The sequence below is a fragment of the Thermobia domestica genome, chromosome 3, assembly GCF_964235325.1.
Source record: "Thermobia domestica chromosome 3, izTheDome1.hap1.1, whole genome shotgun sequence".
Classification (NCBI taxonomy): Eukaryota; Metazoa; Arthropoda; class Insecta; order Zygentoma; family Lepismatidae; genus Thermobia; species Thermobia domestica.
This window is the reverse complement of record NC_137456.1, coordinates 61749095-61770994: the sequence shown is the minus strand read 5'-3', so window position 1 is coordinate 61770994 and position 21900 is coordinate 61749095. Positions and strand designations below refer to the sequence as shown.

The 21900-nt window shown below is 34.9% G+C and overlaps 2 protein-coding genes across 5 annotated transcripts in view; one reads left to right on the top strand and one right to left on the bottom strand.

Annotated features, from left to right (window-relative positions):
• Positions 1-21900, bottom strand: part of LOC145680436 (juvenile hormone epoxide hydrolase 1-like) — a 31662-nt gene that overhangs the window by 9007 nt on the left and 755 nt on the right. The window contains exons 1-3 of one of the 3 annotated variants that reach the window (XM_081750964.1): positions 12748-12903; positions 2677-2881; positions 173-717 (exon numbers count right to left, since the gene is read on the bottom strand). In XM_081750964.1, coding sequence (XP_081607090.1) covers positions 173-717; positions 2677-2856 — 725 coding nt within the window. In that variant the 5' untranslated portion in view covers positions 2857-2881; positions 12748-12903. The other 2 variants (XM_081750965.1, XM_081750966.1) reach the window with 2 other exon arrangements.
• The window catches only part of LOC145680435 (juvenile hormone epoxide hydrolase 1-like), a 130440-nt gene continuing 114913 nt past the window's right edge, over positions 6374-21900 (top strand). Inside the window, exon 1 of one of the 2 annotated variants that reach the window (XM_081750962.1) lies at positions 6374-7050. The gene's annotated coding sequence lies outside the window, so the exon portion shown is untranslated. The remainder of the gene's footprint in view (positions 7051-21900) is intronic. The other variant, XM_081750960.1, reaches the window with a different exon arrangement.

Sequence of the window (21900 nt, the reverse complement as noted above, 5' to 3'; positions counted from 1 at the left end):
ACCGGTTTTGCCCATCCCTAATTTAAAACTGCAAATTTTACTCCATTCTTTCTTAAATGTCATACTTTGTAATCTTAAAGAATCAAGATCAGCAGTGAAGGTACGTAATACGTAAATACAGAACAGTATACGTTGGAGATGTAAATAGAATATAAGAAAGAAAGATACTTACTTCTGCGGATAAAGCGTGGCCATATACATAGCGATTACTGCTCCCCAATCTCCACCTTGAACGTAGAAGTTGTCAAATCCCAATCGTCTCATCAGTGTCCTCATCATAACCGCCACTTCTGGGCAGCCGAGACCAGGTTTATGAGCTCCTTCTGAAAATCCATAGCCAGGAAGAGATGGGCAAATCACTTCAAAAACAAAGTCCCTCCCTTTTTGCTCTTTCGTTAACTTCGGAATTACTTCATAATATTCACGAACAGAGCCTGGCCACCCATGCATCAGTAGCAATGGGATCACACGAGTTGTTGGCGACTTCACTTCAGGTTTTGCGTGAATGAAGTGGACGTCCAGTCCTGAGATCTTCGTTATGTATTGAGGTAAACTGTTCAGGTACACTTCTCGCTTCTTCCAGTTGTACTCATCCCTCCAAAAGTCTAACACTTTCCTCAAAAAATCAGTATTGAAGCCATAGCGGAAGTTGGCGCCTTCAAGAGGGGGAGTGAAATTGGATGCTCCTTCAAGTCGGTCCTGTAAATCGTCTATAATCTGGAAAAGAATCAATTGTTAACTTATTTTTAGTAAGTAGTATGGTTATTAAGAGTGATTTAAAAGTAAGATACATGATTAAAGGATAATTAGATATGTAGCCTATAGAGAATGCTAGTAAAACAGTATTGCCGACAACGTCCGCTATTTTTGTCACCCATATCTTTGGAAACGTAAGTTTCTCTTGGAATTACGTAGATCAGCTACCTACAATTGAATTATCTAACAAGAAGAGGAGAAATAAACATATTTCACCCTTTTAACAAACTGTATTCGCCATATTTCCAGCTTCTTTTCTATGTTTTATTTTAGGAAATAGCAAAAAGGAAATATTATACAAAACAAAGACCTGGAAAAAAGCTACCTTATGGTAAATGGCGGTTTCATTTGTTTCTTTATTTTTTCTTTTTATTTTTAGTTGACTTGTGAGGGTCAAAAGATCCTTATAAACTTCATTTAACAACATAACCAAACAGATTATCTTATAAAATGTTTTGAAATGATGTTAGCTTAATGTCACCTCCTTCCGAAATTCGAACGTGTTCATCCCATACAGAAAATACAAAACTGCTTTAGAAAACTGCCATTTTATGTTTTTCTCGCGGAAAGGAACAAGTTTCACCACCGACATACGTTCACTACCAGGGTTAATGTCAATGCTATGCAATGATTAAAACATTTAAACCTGAAACTCAGAGAAGCAAATGCTAACAAGCCCTTTCCTAGATGGTGCGCCACTAACATTTCGGCATTGATTCTATAGTAACGAGGTACATTTTTGCACTATCTACAACCCCCCCCCCCCCATACGTGATTCTAAAGCTTTATAATTATCATTTTAATTAATAAAGACTAGTAATTATAGGCATACTTGCAATCAAGATCAATAAATCCTTGAACTATGATCTCACCCTGCTGTTCCAGATTAATCATACAGATTACAGAATAGATGAAGGTGATCAATATGTCAAGAATATTTTCTTTGTCAATGCTATATGCTATAAGAAATCAGAATGACTTAGTGTTAAAAATAGGTCTCATTGTAACTACCTCTGATAACTTGTGGGGATGGCCCATACAAAAATTCTCTTGGAGTCATTACCCAATCGTATTAAATGTGCATTACCAATATTTCCACAGTACTACTTTCATCCCCTGTACATTGAAAGACTTCCCCGGATATGAATGGAAATATTTTCCTCCAATATGCAGCAAAGAAACTGGAAGGATGGATGAATTAAAGTTTAGCATACCTTACAGCACCGAGGCTGTATGAGACATGGAAATACAGCTTAGGATGCAAGTTGAATCACATGACATGAGCTCCCATCAGGACTCGAATCCTGGCCTTTCACGCCGAAGAACGTACGCTAACCGTATAATCAAGAAAGAGCTCACAAAGAAATTAGACTTAAAGTATTACTACAAGAAAGGGGAAAGTGACGCAGACAGACAGAAGCTGATATGCCAATTTCTGTTTTCAAAGTGGTTCATCCTACGTCAGGTCAACACTTTGACCCTTCACTATACAGTATTTCTTCAAATCCTATTACAAAAGGCTAAATATTTCTATCGAATAAAGCTTCAAATACTCTCGTTACCAATACTGCCAAATATATATTTCTGACCAATAATGAAACTCACCTTAAATATGACGAAAAATATACTTACATATCACTTCAGGCCTAAATATGGCCTAAAACTAAAATATTGTTCAAATATGCACTTATATGACCATTAGAAATGTGTTTACACTTAATTAAGCATGTAAAAAGATGCCAGGATAAAAAATACAACGTCATAGAAATCCGATCCTTTTATTATTATTATTATTATTATTATTAAGAAGAAGAAGAAGAAGAAAAGGAAATTACTTCCAAGACGACAGAGTAATTTCAAGATTACCAAAATTTACCTTTCTCCCTTCTTCACCTCACAGTTTTAAAAAAGAATACTTACCTCATTTTGAACGTTGATTTTGAAAGATCTAATGGATTGATCTACTTTCTTTGGTCGACCAGGGCCCCACCAAGTTTCTTTCAGATCCGGGAGGGGTGGTGTTCGCAAAAATGGTCCTAAAGCCATCCATACAAGCAGAGAAATTATCCCAAACGCTATAGCTTTTCGAAATAATCCCATGATAACGACAACACTGATGAATCACCTATAAAAATAAATATCAATAATTACTTATATGACTACATAATTTTACAAATTGGTAAAAGAAAATTTAAACCAATAATAATAATATAAAGCTACCTTAACGTCCATAGTAAAGTTTTTCTTTTTAAAATGTACATATTGAAAAGGTTCTTGTTTATTTCGAGTATCAAACCTAGTTACACTAAGAAAACATTAAAATGAGGAGTATCAGCGGTTCTTCCAGGTTATAGAGACATAATTTCGAAGTAATATAGATTTAACCTATAGTTATAAACAAGCTTGCTGAAATGCTCATTTTCCCATGGGAAGAATAGGTTAATAAAAAAATGAAAAGTAGGAGTATATTTCAACTTGTCCTTCCTCTCAGAACGTTATTTGAATAGAAATAATATGATAAAAACCCAGCTGAATTCAAGTGTTATGTTCAAAAATTCATTTTAAAAAATGTAGCCATTATTCTTTGTGAAAAATATAAACCATTTCCCCACCACCACCACCCTTTGGTTAAGCATTTCAGTCAAAGCGTAATGATAAAACCCACGTCAACCCAGTTTTAACTATTCATAGAAAAATCATTTTAAACACTATAATCGTTTTCTTATTTTTGTCAGTTTTATGAATAGAAAAAAGTTTGAAATTACAAATTACAGAAATGGTCTTCTTTCATCCCTTTAGAGGCAGAATTTTCGAAAACGCTTGCACAAGTTTTAACTTATTTTTAATGAAGAGTTAATGAAGAGCTGCAAAATTTCATCTCACTTGTATGAAAGGATCTTGAGACACTATATTTTTAACATACCTTTTATATCCCCTCTCCATCCACAGAATATACATTTTAATAAAAGTAAATAAAAACCCGGCTTCACCCAAGTAATAGTTCAAAAGTTCATATTAAACCATTCAGCCGTTTTCTCGTGATGATGAGACAAACAACATCAATTTGAGTGTGAAGGAAACAATTATATAATACTCCCTCCCTAAAAGCGGAATAACCTCGATCGAAGTTAAGATCGATCTGCAATAATACCAGGCACGTTGGTATATTCAAAGTTGACAGTTCGCACTTGAAATTACTCAGGGTACAAACGCTAAATTGCCTTTCTGGAATTGAAATCGACAAGAAATAGTCAAAGACGCCAGAATTTTCATAGTTGCCAATTCAGATAGAACAATTTAAGTAATAACATAAAATAATCATACGTGTTTGTTTAGAGTGCAATGAATCGGTTATGCGTCAGGATTTATAAAAAATACAGCGTGTACACGGCCTGATTTATGCTACTTAGAATGCGTCAATTTGAAAGATATGATGATGAGACGTATATAAGGTCGAAGAATCAGAAATGGCGATGATATAGTTGCTCAAAATTAAGACATAAAAGAGTTTGTTCCAAGAAACTGTACCTGAAGATTTAATTACGGTCGAAAAAATGCAGAAAGTACTGAAAGTACTGAATGAGTTAAAGAAAGAAAAAGCAAATTTCGGAAAACAGAATAGAAAAACTAAATGTGACATACGAAAGTCGCTGAACGTTTTACATGAAAAGTTAAATCAAAACACTGATTTAATTTTAAAAAGATAATGTAAAAAGTTGAATTAGTGTGTTGAAAAAAATTCAAATTTAGTGAGTGAAAATGCAATATTAATGAAGCAATTAGCTGAGTACCCTATTATATTAGATTAATTAATTCAATAGACGTAATTCTACTGAAATTTATGGTGTACCCGAAAACCAGAACGAAAATGCTTTTGAAACTGTCAGGAATGTCTGTAAAGCTTTGGACATTGATATCAGGAAAGATCAAGTTTACATTTGTCAGAGAATGATACATGTGTCGAATCAAAAAGACAGAGGTATTATTGCTACATTCGTTAGGAAAACGGATAAGGAAAAGGTTGTACGAAGATGAAGCGAAATTAAATACAACCAATTTGAGTTTGAATGATATGCAGACAATCTATGTTAATTATAGTACAACTAATTACATAAGGAATTTATTTTAGGAAAAGCAAGAAAAATAAAAGAAGAAAAAGCTTATATTTGTTTGGGTGATAATGATGGAGTGGTAAAATTAAAGAAAAGAGATACTGATAGAGGTATTGTAGTATTAAAGATAACGTATGATGTTTAAAAATTGTAAAACTTCCAATTCTCAGAGATGAGCTGTGTAACACATACTAATGGCAATAAATGATACTAATATATGAATATATTACCAAAATGTAAGGGGACTAAACACAAATCTAAACGAATTTTATTTTAATAGCGCCGATGCTATGTATGATATGTAACTATGCAGAAAGTTGGCCGCATAGCTGTCCACAGTTGAGAGTTCATTAGTAATAATTATGTTGTTTATAGAGACGAGAGTATGGATAGGGGTGGGAAGGCATATTAATATTATTTATATCTAATAAAAGAGAGTTTAAACGTAATATAGAAAGCCTATGTGTCAAGATAAATATAAATGAGGTTAAGAGTGTCGTACACCAGCAAATTTTGTTGTAAAAAATTTAAACTATTAGATAGGTATTTCAGAATTTTTGGTAAAATACCCCATTACATACCGTTGGAATTAGAAACAGAAATAGAAATTTATTTAAACATGACATTTCAAGAACTGAAAAATTCAAGAACTGAAAAATTCAAGAACTCCTCTTTAGTAGGTTGGTGCAAATTCTATAATAATCTATCATCAAAGAATCCAGTTTTGGATGTAGGAGTTCCCTTGATAAAGTATATAAAAATTATAAAATCTATAATTAAAGATTCAAATGGCTAATGGTAGGAATATTCTTGAAAATCGTTGTCAAATTTGAATTTTAGCACTGTATTAGACACTCGGTAAATATAATGTTAACAAGAATAAGTTCCCCGACATGAATATTAGATTACTGGATAGTAGATTTTAGTATGTAAGTAGCAATTTATTTAGAGCGTTTCTTTTCATTCTTTGGTTTTATCTTCATATTTTTTCTTTTGTTATATTTTTTTCTTTTTACTATGCATGTAAATAATTTTTGTACGTTATTTAGCATGTAATTATTTTATTGTATTGCTCATTGATATATTATATATATATAATTTATGTAAGCATTATTTGCAAGCCTTCTTTAATTGGAGTTAATTACTCTGTTGAAGCCATAAATAAATACCATTTCATCTTAACTTGAGAGTCTTCTCAGATATTTTTGGCACATATCTTGAACTTCTTTTAGGATGCGCATTTTATTCAAGTTGACATAATAAACATTTAATTCTGACCTTTGTTCAAAAAGTTCATTTGAAACGGCTCAGTCATTCTTTTTGTAATGATGTATACAACGGATAACGTTGATTTCATTTTTAGGATTTCTGTATTAAGAATTAGATTTTGGCACCTATGACCATGTTAGTCTGTCACGTATGAGGGATAAGGTCACTCGGCGATCACATTGCCCAAGAAATTGGGGAGGAAGAGAGGAATGTGGAAGGAAAGAATTGCCTATGTGAGGATCATCCTGGTGTGAATGAAGAACCCAGAGAAAAGCTCACTCACGAGGGCTAGCATGAAAAAGTTGTTACACTTTTTCGAAGTGTCCCTACCGGGAATCGAACCCGGAACTGCTCGCACCAAAGGCAAGAGAGTTTGCGATTACGCTATACAGGGCCACTATCTCACTTTTATAATAGATATGGATATGTAGATGTCAAAACAAGCAGCTTCTAGATTTTTTTCAATGGTAGCAGAATTTCGAAGAGAACAAAATACGTAGACGGGTGGAGGTAATAATGGGAAACTCTAATACTTGACGTTAATTTGCCATGCCGCGTCTGTACTTCTCTGGTTGCTCTCCATCTCGAAACAATAGTAAATAGTTAAGAACTCGGCCTCTATTTCTTCTGGCCTTCTTGAGTTTACGGGTATCTCGTAGTCTTTAGCCACTTTCCCTGCCCAGTGACGGGTAGACAGTCGTCAACATGTCTCGTCTGGTTCGACATCTTTCGTGATGAATGACTGACTGTGAGAAGAACTCCTGAGCTCATCCTTCGGAGTATTCCCATGAAGAGAAATGCTGGTTGCTGCTATCCAAAGGTTATGTCATTGAAGATCCGGAACTGCCTCATTGTCTAATTAATACACAGCAGACTGAGACACGTGAGAGGCTTCAAGAAATCATTATGTAAGGTGAGGAAAATTATGTTGTTTTATTATATAAAATATTTTGTGTATGTATAATTGTCAGGCACTTCCATGTTTTGCAACTTACAGAAAGTTTCTTTGGACATTTTAGACGGATTGTTTGACAGATGACAAAGGTTATAAAGTCAGGTATTTCTCCTTTCTTTCTTTATGTTAAAGACGATAGTATTAGAAGGTACGCCCTATAAAAGCACATGAGAGTTCTTTTCATATGAATATCACACTCAAGGTACTACCATCGAGAAACTATCCAACACTTACAGGCTTACAGGGTTTCAATTCGCCCCCAGAAAGCAGAAAGGTGCTAAGCGCCAAAATGTAAATTTCTCAGGAGAGCATAAAAACGAATGAAATACTAATTAATTACGATTTTTTCTTTTTTTCTAGAATTCAGTTTTTACTGCAGACCTTTCATATTGTCTCCTGCCACTTGTCTCCTTTCTGCACAACATTAAACATGAAATGGGTACGTCAGGATGTACACTTAGTTGGAAATCAAGGAAAGTGGCGCTTAGCACCTCTCTGCTTTCTAGGGCGAAATAAGATATGTCGCGATATCCAGCAGATTTTGCGAAATATCCCTCACTAATCACGTAAACTAGAGGAGAGTACCAAGCGTTATGAAGGACAATTTTCACCTTCAGACATTTAAATTAAATATTTTCCACATGTTCACTATTTACACATTGCCATCACATACATACATCGTGGTGGTTCTAGTCATTTTTCTCAGTCAAAACATCTCTGAATACAGTCAAAATAAAATGAGAAAATATTGCCTTGGATAACAGAGAAAAGCGTTTTCAGAGCTTCGACTCTAATTTGATTATTTCTGAGTTTTCTGATCAAAATTTTCAATAAGCTAACCACTGGGACAAACTAGAGTTGAGTTGATTTTGAATTTAACGTCCCTTTCAGCAGCTAGGCTATATAAGACATGGACCTACTGATTAAGGTGGAATCCGAACCACATGAGCTCTCGCCTGGAATCGAATCCGTGTCTCCCATGCAAAAGGCGCGTATGCTAACCGCTTAGCCAGGGAGCACATAAACTAATGTAGACTTGATGGTTTTGAAGATTATCTCTACCCTTGATTATATCATCAAGTGTAAATTCCGCTTTACGAAAGTTATCTTGGAACTTTTTTCTTTTACAAAAATTGGTAAGAGGGTGATCATTAGGGGCTAATTCATAGTTCATTCCTGACTAATTTTAAGGCCCAAGCACTGAGAACTGTAAAAAAACTAAAATTCTATAAACATTGGATACAAAAGTTATCGTGCCGCTCTTTAAAAGAATTAGAGGGGGCGTAAAACTCCTCTTTATTTTTAACTGATCTTAGTTTCATCCAGAGGGATTTATTCGGAAGCCTCACAGAAAATATATACCACGGGTGAGGGGATTAAATTCATCTTTTCACTCTTGGAAATTTTAACTCTAAGTTGTAGAAATCATTGGAATCCCTTAAAGAAACTACGGTTTAACTAAACATTGTTTACTCTGTTAAAACTAATGTTTTAACTAAACATTATGTTTTATTAAAATCGAATAACTGTTACGTTGTTACTCCTGCAAAACTGTTTTGTATGTATATGTTCAAATCTTGAGCATTGGGTGGCTTTGATCCCCTTTCATCGCAATAGGCTTAGTTCAGAAGGTTAGAGAAAGTAATAGAATAAATTTCATTAAAATCGGATACGTTTCACGAGAGTTATCGCGAAACAGACACAAACACAAATGTCAATCGAATCAAATAGCCTACAGGGCATAATCGTGGGATGAAAATTAGAAATTCATTTTACTTTTATTCGAAATACCTTTCAAAATGTTAAAAGAGATGAAAATCTTGCAGTTTTTACACAGTTACATGTAACGAGAAAAGCTAAAAAGGAACGAAATCTTTCGGTTTTACGTCCCACGATTATGTCGCGTAGGCTAAAGAAGGCAGAAATGATGAGAATGAATGAAATGATGGAATGAAGAAAGTGGGAGAAAAACTAGGAAATCTTGAGAAAACCCTAAACACCACCGCGTTCGTCCACCACAAAGCCCATTTTGCACGGGCTGGGATCAAAACAGGGACCATGCACCAGAGTCACCGCAGGCTCTAGCTAACGTACCGTTAGCTTTATAAACACACAAAGCATTTCACTGATTATTATCAGATTACAGATTAGGAGACCCTTGCCCTTTGTTCCTTTCAGATGTATTTAACTAAAGAGTTATTTGTTTATAGTCCTTACAAGAAACGCAAGCAAATTAATTTGCCACAATTTGGTGTCTGAATGATAATACATTTAATTTCAGCATTGATTTCGATTAGCTTGAACATTCTCTGACATCAATTAGATCAGATTAGCGGAGTTTCAGTATATTGAATGCAAATGAAGGGACTACATTCATTTGAATTCATGAAGTCACCGGCTCTCATATACTGCAGAGGAGTCATCAGAAGATAGTCTGTGAAGCTTCTTATCTCGGAGAGAAAATACAACCCCTTTTGTGGTGCTAGTGTTACCAACCATGGTCATTCTGTTTTACATAATTAAGAAAACTGACATTATAGATGCACCGAAAAAGCTTTGACACGTGCGTAGCGTTCCGAGCTGTTAGACACTTCTCTTGCTGGCTATCCTAGTGTGTTCGGAAAATAAAACCGATACCTGTACCGCTCGCTCTCCCTTTGGATCGATATTCTAATTTAACCCGTAAGAAGCAGTTGATCCGATAGGACCGATTGATCTGTTAGATTCGTTTAGATCGTTTGACTTATTTGCCTCGTTTGGACTGTTTGACCCCTTTGGATCGTTTAGGATCCTTTGACCGATTAGACATTGTGTACAGAACAGAACCTGTAAAGCTAGTGAATACTTCAGATAAGCACAAACACAAACTAAAGGTGAAAGAAATTTACGATTCCAGGATTCAGCACTGATCTCCATAGCAGAAAAACAGTAATAGAAAGCGATAAAAAGTTTCCTTATATGGATTCAGTACCGTATTGATAGAGTCCAACTCCGACTTCGCGTTTTTTTTTTTTTTTTTATATGTGTTCCAAGATTGTTTTCATCTTAGCTATTATTCTTCTACTGCAACAGGAAGTAGTGAAACTAATGCAATATCCGGTTTTAATAATGCTTCCTTATATTAATGGTTCCAAGACTTAGGGGACAGCGGTGGCTCGGTGGTAAAGTGCTCACCTCTGGTGCGTGATGTCCCTGATTCGATCCCATTCCGTGCCAAGTGAACTTTGTGGTGGACAAACATCGTTTGTATAGGACATTAAACTAAAAAATTTTGTAAGAGATAGCGAGAAACTGTTTATATATATATGGTGTCTGAAGAAAAGATTCTATCTCAGACTTTCTCTTTTTATTCCGCGGTGGCTCAGTGGTAGAGCGTTCACCTCTGGTGCTTGGGGTCCCGGGTTCGATCCCAGCTCCCGCCAAGTAAACCTTGTGGTGGACAAACACCGTGTGCGTGGGTTTTCTCGGGGTTCTCCCGTTTCCTTCCACTTTCTTCATTTCACCATTTCACTCATCTCTCATCATCACCGTCTCCTTTAGCCTAACCGGCATAACCGTGGGATGTAAAACTTAAAGATTTCATTTTTTCTCTTTTTATTGCAACTGGAAACTGCATAATCTTGGGACGTTAAACTTGAAGAAAGTAATATAGTTTAGAAGTATCTTGTGGTTTTAAAATATGAAACGAAACTCATTTTATTGGGAGTAGATATGAGTTTGGAGAAAAATGTATTTTAAGTTAACACATACTAGGTAAATGAAGAGTTCTTAGAAAATTAGTCAATGTAAAACAGTTAAACAGATAAATTATTAGAATGAAATGTTAGATTATTAATATGTGAGTATTCATATTTCTAAACATACGTAGACGAAGGTATGGAAGGTATTCGATACATTACACAGTAATACAGTGAAACCTCTGAATAATGAACACAGATGGGACATGAATATTTGTCTGTAAATGAGAAGTGTCCCTTAGCGAGAGGTTATACAAATTTAGATTACTCACAGCTCATGTGGTAGTTTTATGCAGTACATTAGTTTTAGTCCTAAATGGAAATATACTCTAATATCGAAATAGTGTAATCAAGTGTTTGAATTACTGGAGAATGAGAGGAAATCCCTCTTTGTAAAAAAAAAGAAAAGAAAAAGGATGTGCTTATATGAGTGTGTACTGCAAAATTCTTGTGTGATGATTTTCTTATCAAATAGAAGTCATATCTATACGCCCTTAATTTGCTTACTAACTATTAAAAGTAGAAGTTAATCCAATAAGAGCATACAAGATTATTATTACATGCTTAAAATGTAGACAGAACTATCCTGTGCATCCAGGTGTGCATATGCGCAACACGTTCATTTGCAGGGGCGGCAAAATCTGTCATAACTATATTATTTAAAACAAATATTTGTTATTGGAAGCAGACTTCATGATTATGGTAATTAAATTTACTCAGCTGACCTTCTACTTAAATACTACATTCATAAATCATGTTTAGGTCGCATTAGTTTAAGGTCACATAGACAATGCTAAAGCAAATGGTCAAACAAACCCCAGCTATTGATTGTTGTCAAATACAAGAACGCAATTCTCGAACAGTAACGAACACCTGTTCCATTTAGTTAGTTATCACAGTTTTGATATGAAAAGTTCCTCATCATTGAAGATGGAAACAAGTTTTCTTTTTTTTTTAAAAAAAAAAGAAAGAAAAAGAAATTAACAGATATAGAAGACAAATCAAGAAATAAAGATTAAAGAGCTAGTTGCACTGGAATTGCAAATTGGTATATTGAGATTGAAGTTCAATATTGAATTCTACAAAAAGGTTAAAATCTTTCCTCTGCGAGTGTGTTTGCTTTATCTTTCACTAACATAATTGATTGTTATTTAAAGGAAAACACAGAGACAACGAGATTGTATTTGTAGTGTTTTAGTGCGAGTGCGAGTGTTCTTTCCTTCCCCTTCGTTGTTCATGATGAGGTAGCAAACTTAAAACTTAGCTATTAAGATTTGTTCTTTGTGAAGAAAGGGGCTGGCAAATGATACAATTGCACGGGGCCGCAAATTGCCTAGGGCCGGCCCTGTGTGCATTGTACGAGTCAAAATTAAAATTATCATATGATTCAATAATTATACACGTTAGCAACGTTGACGTCACTTAATGGTTCATTTGGAATGTTGTGACCTGTCTGTTAATGAAATCACCGAAACCTATCTTGGCAGGCTCCAACTAAAAGATAAAAGGGTTTCTGCGAACCAAACAAGAAAAATCCAGTAAAAATTGTCCCCTTTTCTAATTTAATTTTGCCGAGAGTCACAAATTTGGGTGCATAATTGCCATTCTAACACAGTATATTAACTATTATTTGTGAAATTTTGATAACATTATAAATATTATCTCCGAGATATTAACACTATAAGTATTGTACGACGAACTAACTTAGTTCAGTGCGCGATTTCTGATAATAAATCCAAATATTAATGTTTTACCTGTAATTTTCCTCAAAATTGGCACCTGGTACGGAACACAGCAACAACACTTCACTTTAAATGTAATGAAATTTTTCATACGCTGTGAAACACAACTGCAATATACAACTTCTTATTTACTATACTATACAAGGAAAACAGAAGATTGCTGTGAAAGTATTTACCTTGACATTCACCGCTGTTACTACATAAACGTTTTGTTTTTCTGCGTAACTTCTACTGGCCACGAAATTGTCTGTGAATACGAAGGTTCTGTGAAGGACAACTCAAGACTTTGATCTGCGTGATGATATGGTGTGACCTCTAACTCTGCCTTCGTATATTATCTGTTCCTTATTCAAATTGTTAACTTTAGACTACAAATTTGTTTGTTCATGCTAGTTCGAAACTAATGCCACATTACGAAATACGAGGGTCATTTCATAAATAAAGCACACTATTTTTTCTGACTTACATGTTTATTGTTTGTAGAGGATCTCTTTACATACCTTCAATGTAATCCTCTTGCTTGGCAAGGACGGAATCCCAACGTCCGAGTCCTTCTGTATTCCATCAAGGACGCCATCTTTGTGAAGCTGTCAAGTGGTTCGGGTAACGGCTGCAGAAAGTCCTGACATTGATACTGACGTCCACGCATACGTTGTTTGAACTTTGGGAACAGGTTGTAGTCTGGTGGACTCATGTTCGGACTGTAGGAAGCATGAGGTAACATTTCCAAACTGTATTTGTGAAGCTTTGTACGCACACCATTACATTAGCGGTGTGCGGGCGAGAGTTGTCATGGAGAATCAGTGGACCCGCCCCCTGAGTAACTGCGGTCGGGTTTTGTGCATTTTTCTGTGCAGTTTCAGCAGGAATTCATTATAATAGGCTGATGATCGTAATAAAAAAAAAATCACCATTTGCTTAATCTTTAATTGAAATCAACGACACTTCTTTCTGGTTTTGGAAAAGATTAAGCCCTCCGCTCGTTGGATTGTGATTTCAACTACGGCTCAAATAATATGACGCAGAAAGTCCTCACCTTCAACGTTGAATCTTTGTTTCAGCACCGCTACGTTGTCCAGATGTGTCTGCTTCTGTTCAGCAGTCAAAAAGTGGGGAACCTATCCAGCAGAAAGTTTTCTCTTCTGTAAATCACTTGTCAGAATTCGATATACTGACGCAATGGAATCCCCGAGATGTCAGAAAGTTCCTCACATGTCACACGGTGATCTTGTTCAATACATCTATAAAAGTTACACACTTCCTCTATCGATTGATGCTTTCGGCCTTTCTGATCTTGCATCATCCTTTATGCTCACACGACCATTATGAAAACGAGAAAGCTCAACGAGAAACTGTACTACGGTTCACTGTTGTCTCACCATAAACTTCACGCAAGGCACTGTGAAATTCTGTGGGGGATTTGCCATGTAAAGTTTCAGTCTTTATGTAGGACCTCTGATCTTCAATAGAAACGTTAGACGGGCAAATTGAAATTAACTGCAATTACAATCAATTGCAATTAATTTTCAGAGCAATTTCTTTCAACTCATTGATTAATTGCAATTGATTTTAATTTATTAATGCCCAACATTATTTCAAATAAATACCTTGGATGATTTTCTTCCAAAATTTCTTTCCCATTTAGTTTCAGGTTTGGCAGTTTGGTTAGCGTTCTTTTTTTAATACATAGGCTATCTATTGTGTATAAGACGTGGACTTAAAGTGTAAGGTAAAATCCAAACCACCATCATGTACTCAATGCTCTCCCACCGGAAATCGAACTCCAGACCCCGTACACCAAAGGCATGCGCGCGCTAACAACTAGGCTAGCGAGGTCAGTGGCGTAACTGAGGAGCCCGCAGGGCCTGCATTGCAGTGGGGGCGCAGAGTTTGGGGGCTCACCGCGAAGCAAATGCCAAGAAATATAGGCTACAAAAATGACCTGAATACGGAATATCCATTTCCCTGAACAACATTATTTACTTTTGAAAAGAAACATATGCTCTGGGTGAAAATTCATCCTTTCTAGCAACATCAGTTTTAAAAATCATCTTAGCACTCGAAGGTTAAGGGAAAATAATTTTTGCCTTTTTCGGTGAGTATTAATTTTAATTGTAATTTTATTATATTCCGCGGATAACCATTGTCTTCTACAGGGACATAATATTTGGGAAATTAATGGGCAGGGGAAGCGGGGCCCAAAAATAATCCTGCGGGGAGGCCCGACATTTTTGCGTTACGCTACTGAGCGAGGTAAGGCTAGCTTTAGGTTTCTTTTGAAGTCTAGTGTACGTTTCAGCGCCGAGGTTGTAAGACGTGGACCTACATCTTAACGTGGGAACCGAACGACATGAGTTCTCATCAGAAATCGAACCCAGATACCCACGGCGAAAAAGAATGTGCTAGGCACATAGCCAGCACGAAGTGCTTTCTTTTCTCATCTCATATTGTCAATGACCTCACTCTAAAATGTCATTATTATATGCCTTAACTGGAACTTCATTAGTAAAGAAAAGTAGCCTATTTAACTATTGTCTCCGTCGTTAAATTCAAAAGCATGTATATTTGATACTCATATCAAAGCTAAATTATAGAATGAGATAATAGTAATAAATAATAATGACAATCATTATTTTAAAAGAAACACGTCTCACTCTATAGCACTCATCGTTTCATTACGTGTGCTGCATGCCTGCTGACAATAGATGGTGCTAGCGTGAAGGCAATTTCCAGATTCAAAGCTAGTGTGATGGTGTCTTCCTGTTTCGCCTTACACAAGTTTTCCCGCTTTTTCTGCTCCTGGCATCTTTACCAACATAACAAGATCAAACTTTGGTTTAAGGCGTAACAGGAATTCCTGTTTTGCCTTTTTCTGTTTCGACTTACAATTTGAAGGGAATTTAATATGATTAGAGGATTTTTTAAAGGGGATAATTCATTCAACAAAATTATTATTAAAACGAAAATGTTCTTAAAGTTACAAAAGGCGGGTTGCGATTGGTCTGCATGGTATGGGAAGCTGAAGCTACTCTGTTTCAAGGAAGAATGTTACTAAGAACATAAACAATCAAACAGAGGGCAGTACAAAATCCAAGCAAAAGTCTGACAAAATGGACAAAACCCAAGCGAATAAAATCCAAGGGAAATAATCTAGGCTATTCTATATATATATACACAGAGGGGTTAAACCGGAGTATTCGTGAACACTGAAGTAATGCCGAACGCCCAAGTTTATGCCCAGGGAAGCTTGTTAGAAAACAGACGATTTTGCTTCACGTTGGCGGTGAGACCTGGAAAAGTGTAGCATAAATTTTGAAAATGAAATGAAATGAAATATTTAGTTTTACGTACCACGGTTATGCCGGTGAGGCTAAAGGAGACGGTGATTATGAGAAATGAATGAAACTGTGGAATAAAGAAAGTGGGAGGAAACGGGGGAACCCCGAGAAAACCCACGAGCACGGTGTTTGTCCACCACAAAGTCCACACATAGTATTTAATATAAATTTTGAGACAGTCAGTTGAGTGGATTGTCAGGAAGAAGACATTTCGTTGTTTTTGTCGATTCACTTATAACGTTGATTCAACAATGTGAGCAAAGTAAGTTGGCTCTTATCTATATTGTTACCGATGAAGCTATATATTCCCCTATATTTGAGCATTAGTTCTTTGTAATCTTACTAGCCTATATGCAGTCAACAATTAGTTTAAACTTTAACAATAAAATAGTGTCTCATGGGGAAATGTCAGACATGTTCGCCATTACCCCGGAGTGTTCGGGATTGCATCATGGTGTAAAATTTTCAAAAAAAAAAAAAAAAAAAAAAAATTTATTGAAAAATAAGTAATAAGTTAATGAAATTGGTTTGGGAAATAGATCATATCTTGTGTTATTAGCTTTATTAATTAGAATAGTTCGATATATTTATTATTTGCTATATTTATTAATTTATTAAAAATTTAAATATTATATTACGGTATAGTTTTAATGTATTTTAACGCATTTCGCTTGTTTCGTAAAGGAAAGTTTAAAGTAAACAGTATGTTCGGGATTACCCCGACCATTGGGGCAATCCCGAACATAGGTACATTTTTAAAACATTTCACTGATTTGTTGAAAAATGTTAATTATATATATATATATATATATATATAAGAATGCAACGAAATTCCTATCCTGTTGGTACCAGGGACGTACACAGGAATTTATTTAGGGGAGGGGCTACAAATTTTCCGAAGAGATCCAAACTCAATATGAGGAAAAATTGTATTAAAATTTGTAAAATTGCCCCTAAAATCAGACAAAATTTTCAGAAAAGTCTGGACATAGGAGGGTTCGGACCAGAAGCATCATTTGAGAGTTTGCTTGCAGGGAGCAAGACGCCCATCTACATAAGAGTTGCACATTTTTTTTATTAGATATAATATTACATCTTTTTTTAAAAATATATAACATTATATCTGATTCGCAAAATGGTTTTCAGAAGGAAAAAACGATAGAGTCAACTACTTTTTTACTTATTTAGAATGCATACAGGAAACACTAGGACTACTTAAAGTAACTCCGTTATTCTACCAGCCATATACACATATTTCACATTTTGGTATTTGCTAAAGAAAATTTGATCAGTATTTCAGAATTAAAATAAACATTTATATAAAACTCAAGAAATAAGAAAAAGATCTCTATAGGGTACCTCATAAGAATGAAATTTAGAAAGAAAATATAAATATAAAGGTAATCACTTGGTATAAAGGTAATTGGTTACTTTTATATCATCACAATTACTTTTCACAATTAAATGAATGATCTTACAATAATATGCTGAGCATATTTTAGATGCATTACATGTATAATAAATAGAAATAGCCAGACTTTTTATATCAATATGCGTAAAGGCAATTAAAACACATTTTCATATGGGTGTGCGTAAAAGTAATTAAAGCTCATCTGCCCTCTAATTATAACATTCTTATATTCATTGGGTTTTCAGTACTTTAAAAATAAAACATTGTTATTTCATTAAATTAGAGAATTATAGATATCATTTTAGAATTTATGATACTTGATGAAAAAATCTACTGTTAGGGTTTTATTAAGGTGTAGACGGGTACATCCCGTACCTAGTCCTGTGGTTCTCTCACTTGGATTTTTTTTCGATTTGATTTTCTCTCTCTCTCCAGAATTTTGTTTGAGTTTGTCCCCTTGGATCTTTCTGCTTGGATTTTGTTCCCGATCTGTGTTCACCTCACAAAATTGTTATTAATGTATATTATCTTAAGCTTACGGGAGATAGGCTGTGATTGGTCCAACAACTATGGAAAGCAATTTTTTTTTTTTAACGAGATTAGTTTCAAAGAAGAATGTTGCTAGGATCACAAACAATTTAAGAGAGAGAGAGAGAGTTCACCTCACAAAGCTATTTGAAATTCATTGATTGAAAGAAAGAAAAAAATTACAATAGTACACTGGAAATTCCAAATGTACAGAAGCTTATTATTCACACACACACACACAAACACACACACACACACACACACACACACACATATATATATATATATATATATATATATATATATATATATATATATATAGTAGAGCGTCGATTATCCGAAGTAATTGGGGGACATGGGTGTTCGGAAAACTGGTATGTTCGGATAATCGAACTGTACTGTACTGTACTTCTACAGCCAGTGCCAAACCGACAGAAGTGTGCTGATTGTTGAAACACAGCGACTGGCGGCTTGGCCGGTCAGCAGCGCCTTATGAAGGCCCCATTAGAAGCAATGTTCCGCCAGCGGTGGCTCAGTGCGGCGACTACTGTGAGAAACTTGATTTGGGAGTGAGGGGGTGATGGACGGTAGGGTGGGAGAGTAACAGGTGCGAGCGAGTACACAGTTCGGTTAAGCGGTCGTTCAATTGACCGACGTTCGGATAATCGACGCTCTACTGTATATATATATATATATATATATATATATATATATATATATATATATATATATATATATATATATATATATATATATATATATATATATATATATATAAACATTTCGACAGAGAAATAGCTAATAGCTAGAAACAAGAACAACGTGAAAATGAATCGCAAATGCATCTACTTGAAGTTGGAAATGTTGCGAAGAAGCTTAAATGGAAACGTTTGGATAGGATGATTCAAGTATTAAAGACAAAATTCCAAGAAGGTGAAATTGATATCATATGTTGGAATCTCGCATTATGTTCATTTAGACTCATAAGCTTTCAGGTGTTTGGACATTTATGATAATAATGTGCAGTGCAAATTACATTTATATATCGTCGCATAAGAACCAGGGGAACGTAACTCCAAACGTGCGGTTTCCGTTTTCTTCGTGTTTGGAAATAATTTTGAAAGCCCCACTTTGTGTAAATGGAACGTAACGCCATCTGTTCTCCTTGTCAATCATCTCTTGTAATGTTGCTCAATTACCATCTTATTAAAAACACATCTTTCTAAGAAAATAATATTTTTGTCCTCTCGCTTGTAGACCTACGAAAATAGAGTTACGTTCCTCTGGTTCTCATGCGACGATATATACGTCATTCTGATAATATACTGAGTTTCTTCTAGTTTGCTTTTATTTCGTTTGTAGAAATTCCCAACGTGAGCAGGAAATTCCCCTTTGAGAAATTTTGCTTCGTGTTGTATCAAACATTAGGGCGAAGCGGGAATTCCTGTTTCACCTTAAGATAAGAAGCTTATCAACATGTTTTCTAATATGGCTTAAAGATGTAAGGCGAAACAGGAAAAGGCGTAACAAGGAGGAATCATTGTGACACTGTATCAACATGTTATGTACTCAGGGGGTGCGCAGAATGGATGATATGACGCGCAGATTGTCATGAGTAATTTTGAGAGCACAGAAATATTTCCATTAATTTGATTTTCTGTCTAAAATTATTTTACAATTTCATCTGAAACTAAGAATAGTGCATTGACCACTTTCTCTAGTGGTCATGATTATAACTATTCACGGGAGATAATGTGTTTATTTGGGGGATGTCTAAATTCATTAGCTCGAATATTTTCTCTAATTTTGGTTTCTAAAGCACTGCCAAGTCCTGGTAAATTTTATTAAAAATAATAAAACATTCACTGTCAAATCGCTCGCAATCGCTTTGCGTCGAGCGATAGAAATAATCATTGAAAATGTAATAAAAATAATATTATTATTCGAGGAGGGAAGCTCAGGGAGTATTCCATATCCCCCTCTGTGAACGGTAGAAACTACCCACATGTAGTATACGAATTACTGAGGGTAAAGCGAAATCCCTATGGTACTGAATGACAGTCATGCGCAATTTGGAAGGTGGATATTTTACCTAACTTACTTTCTCACCTAAAACTGATTTATTTTTCAACTAGTACTTAGATTTGGTTTGATTTAGTTTAACATCGCACGGCTATGCCTGCTAGGCTAAAAGAAATGTGGGTCTACTGATTATAGTGGAATCCGAATCACTTTGGTCGTTCAACTGTATCCCCACCGGGAATCGAACCCGGGACCACGCGAATCGAAGTCAATCGTGCTAGCCACTAGACCAAGCGGGGGTTCTATCTAGTACTTACGAGTAGTTCACCGAAAATAGTTCTTATTCTCTCCTCTTGGGAATGATTAAAGTATTCCGACAGAGGTAATGATTGATTTATAGGGGGGCATGGTTAGCAACTTTCATCCCTTAAATTTTTTTCGTCTCCCCCTCCCCTCCCCGAAGTACCACAAAGATCTGGTGAATTACTAAAAGCTTCAAAGCACTCTGCTATACTTCTTTCGGAGGAAAGGACGACACAACAGAAATATTTGCTGGATATATATCTAACTATAAGAATGTGTCTTATTCATTATGGTTGCGGGAAATGAGATATTAACACTAAAAGAAATAAGAACAATGGCTAAAGTTAGCCTACTTAAAATAGGGATACGGATGTTTCGGTGTACAGGCTTTTCAGTGTAAGTATGTTTAGAAAGGTAAAGCTGGGTCAATGTAAAAATTCCAATCTTTACACCGAAACGTCCACTATTTGTAACAAAAGTTACTCATTACGTAGAAATAAGTCCTTGCAAAAATAAAAGAAAAGTAAAATAAAAATTAAGTACTGCAATTTATGTATTTTGCATGAACTAATTATCTTCCTTGTTGATTTTTTGAGTATTAATTAAAAACACATGTTTTTTTTTTCTATGTTGCTACCAATAGAAGATAGAAATTTTATTACAAACCTAAGGTATTATTAGTGGAAGTGTCAAATGAGAGTTAAGCATTTGTTGACGTTTTCCAACTTCGGACAATCAGCCATATTAGGTAGATATTAATCAGCTTTAGATTGTTTCAGGAACGTTGTGCAGTAGATTTATTTGTTGACGCCGAATACTTTGCATTAAGTAATGTATATACTACACATAAATACCTAGGTAGAATCAGTAGTAGTAGAATTATATTGTCTTTAAATATGTGAGAATTGCTATAAGGTAGTATTCAGTACTACTGTTTCCCAGGAATATTGTGGAATAAATATATTTATTGACACTGCGTATTTTATATTTATCTGTATAACATATATAAATGACATATAAAACGTATATATTACGTATGAGCACTTTTGCTCTTTAAATTAAACTTTTTAATTAAATTTGAGTATTATTCGTCATGTTTTTCCACAGATTGATAATTCAGTAGTAAATCAAAGATATTAGCATGAACTCATTTCATTCTATCATGAACGCGATGTATTACAATTCTGTAATTGTCTCAATAGCAATGTTAAATAGTTTATATTGTCGCATAGTAACTACATTATGGCACTTCGAGTATCAGACCGTGAAGTTCAAATTACTTTAAAAATAAATATTTCAAGGTTTTCTTTTTTTTTTTTTTTTTTTTTTTACGTTCTGTGTGAATTAATTTTCATTTTCTCTATTCCATGACTATTCCTTACAAACATATAATTAATGTTCTCTACGTATTGCTACTGTTACTACTCACTTTGTGTTTTTGCTTTAAAACGCAATATGTTTGCGCAAACGCAGTATCATGAAAATTCCAGATCCACGATTAAGACATAATTAATCCCGTTCCCACTCTCTCCCAAAAAAAGGAGACGCTTGTACATGAATTTTCCAAAAGATGAAATTTCGGTAAATTACTTTCTCGTATCCGAAAATTTATTCTCACCAAACTTTATGAAGGTCATTCCAGCTGTTTCCGAGATAAAAAAAAAAATAAAAAATAATCAAGTTAGCAAGAATTGCTCGTACTAGATTAATCTATATAATACACACAC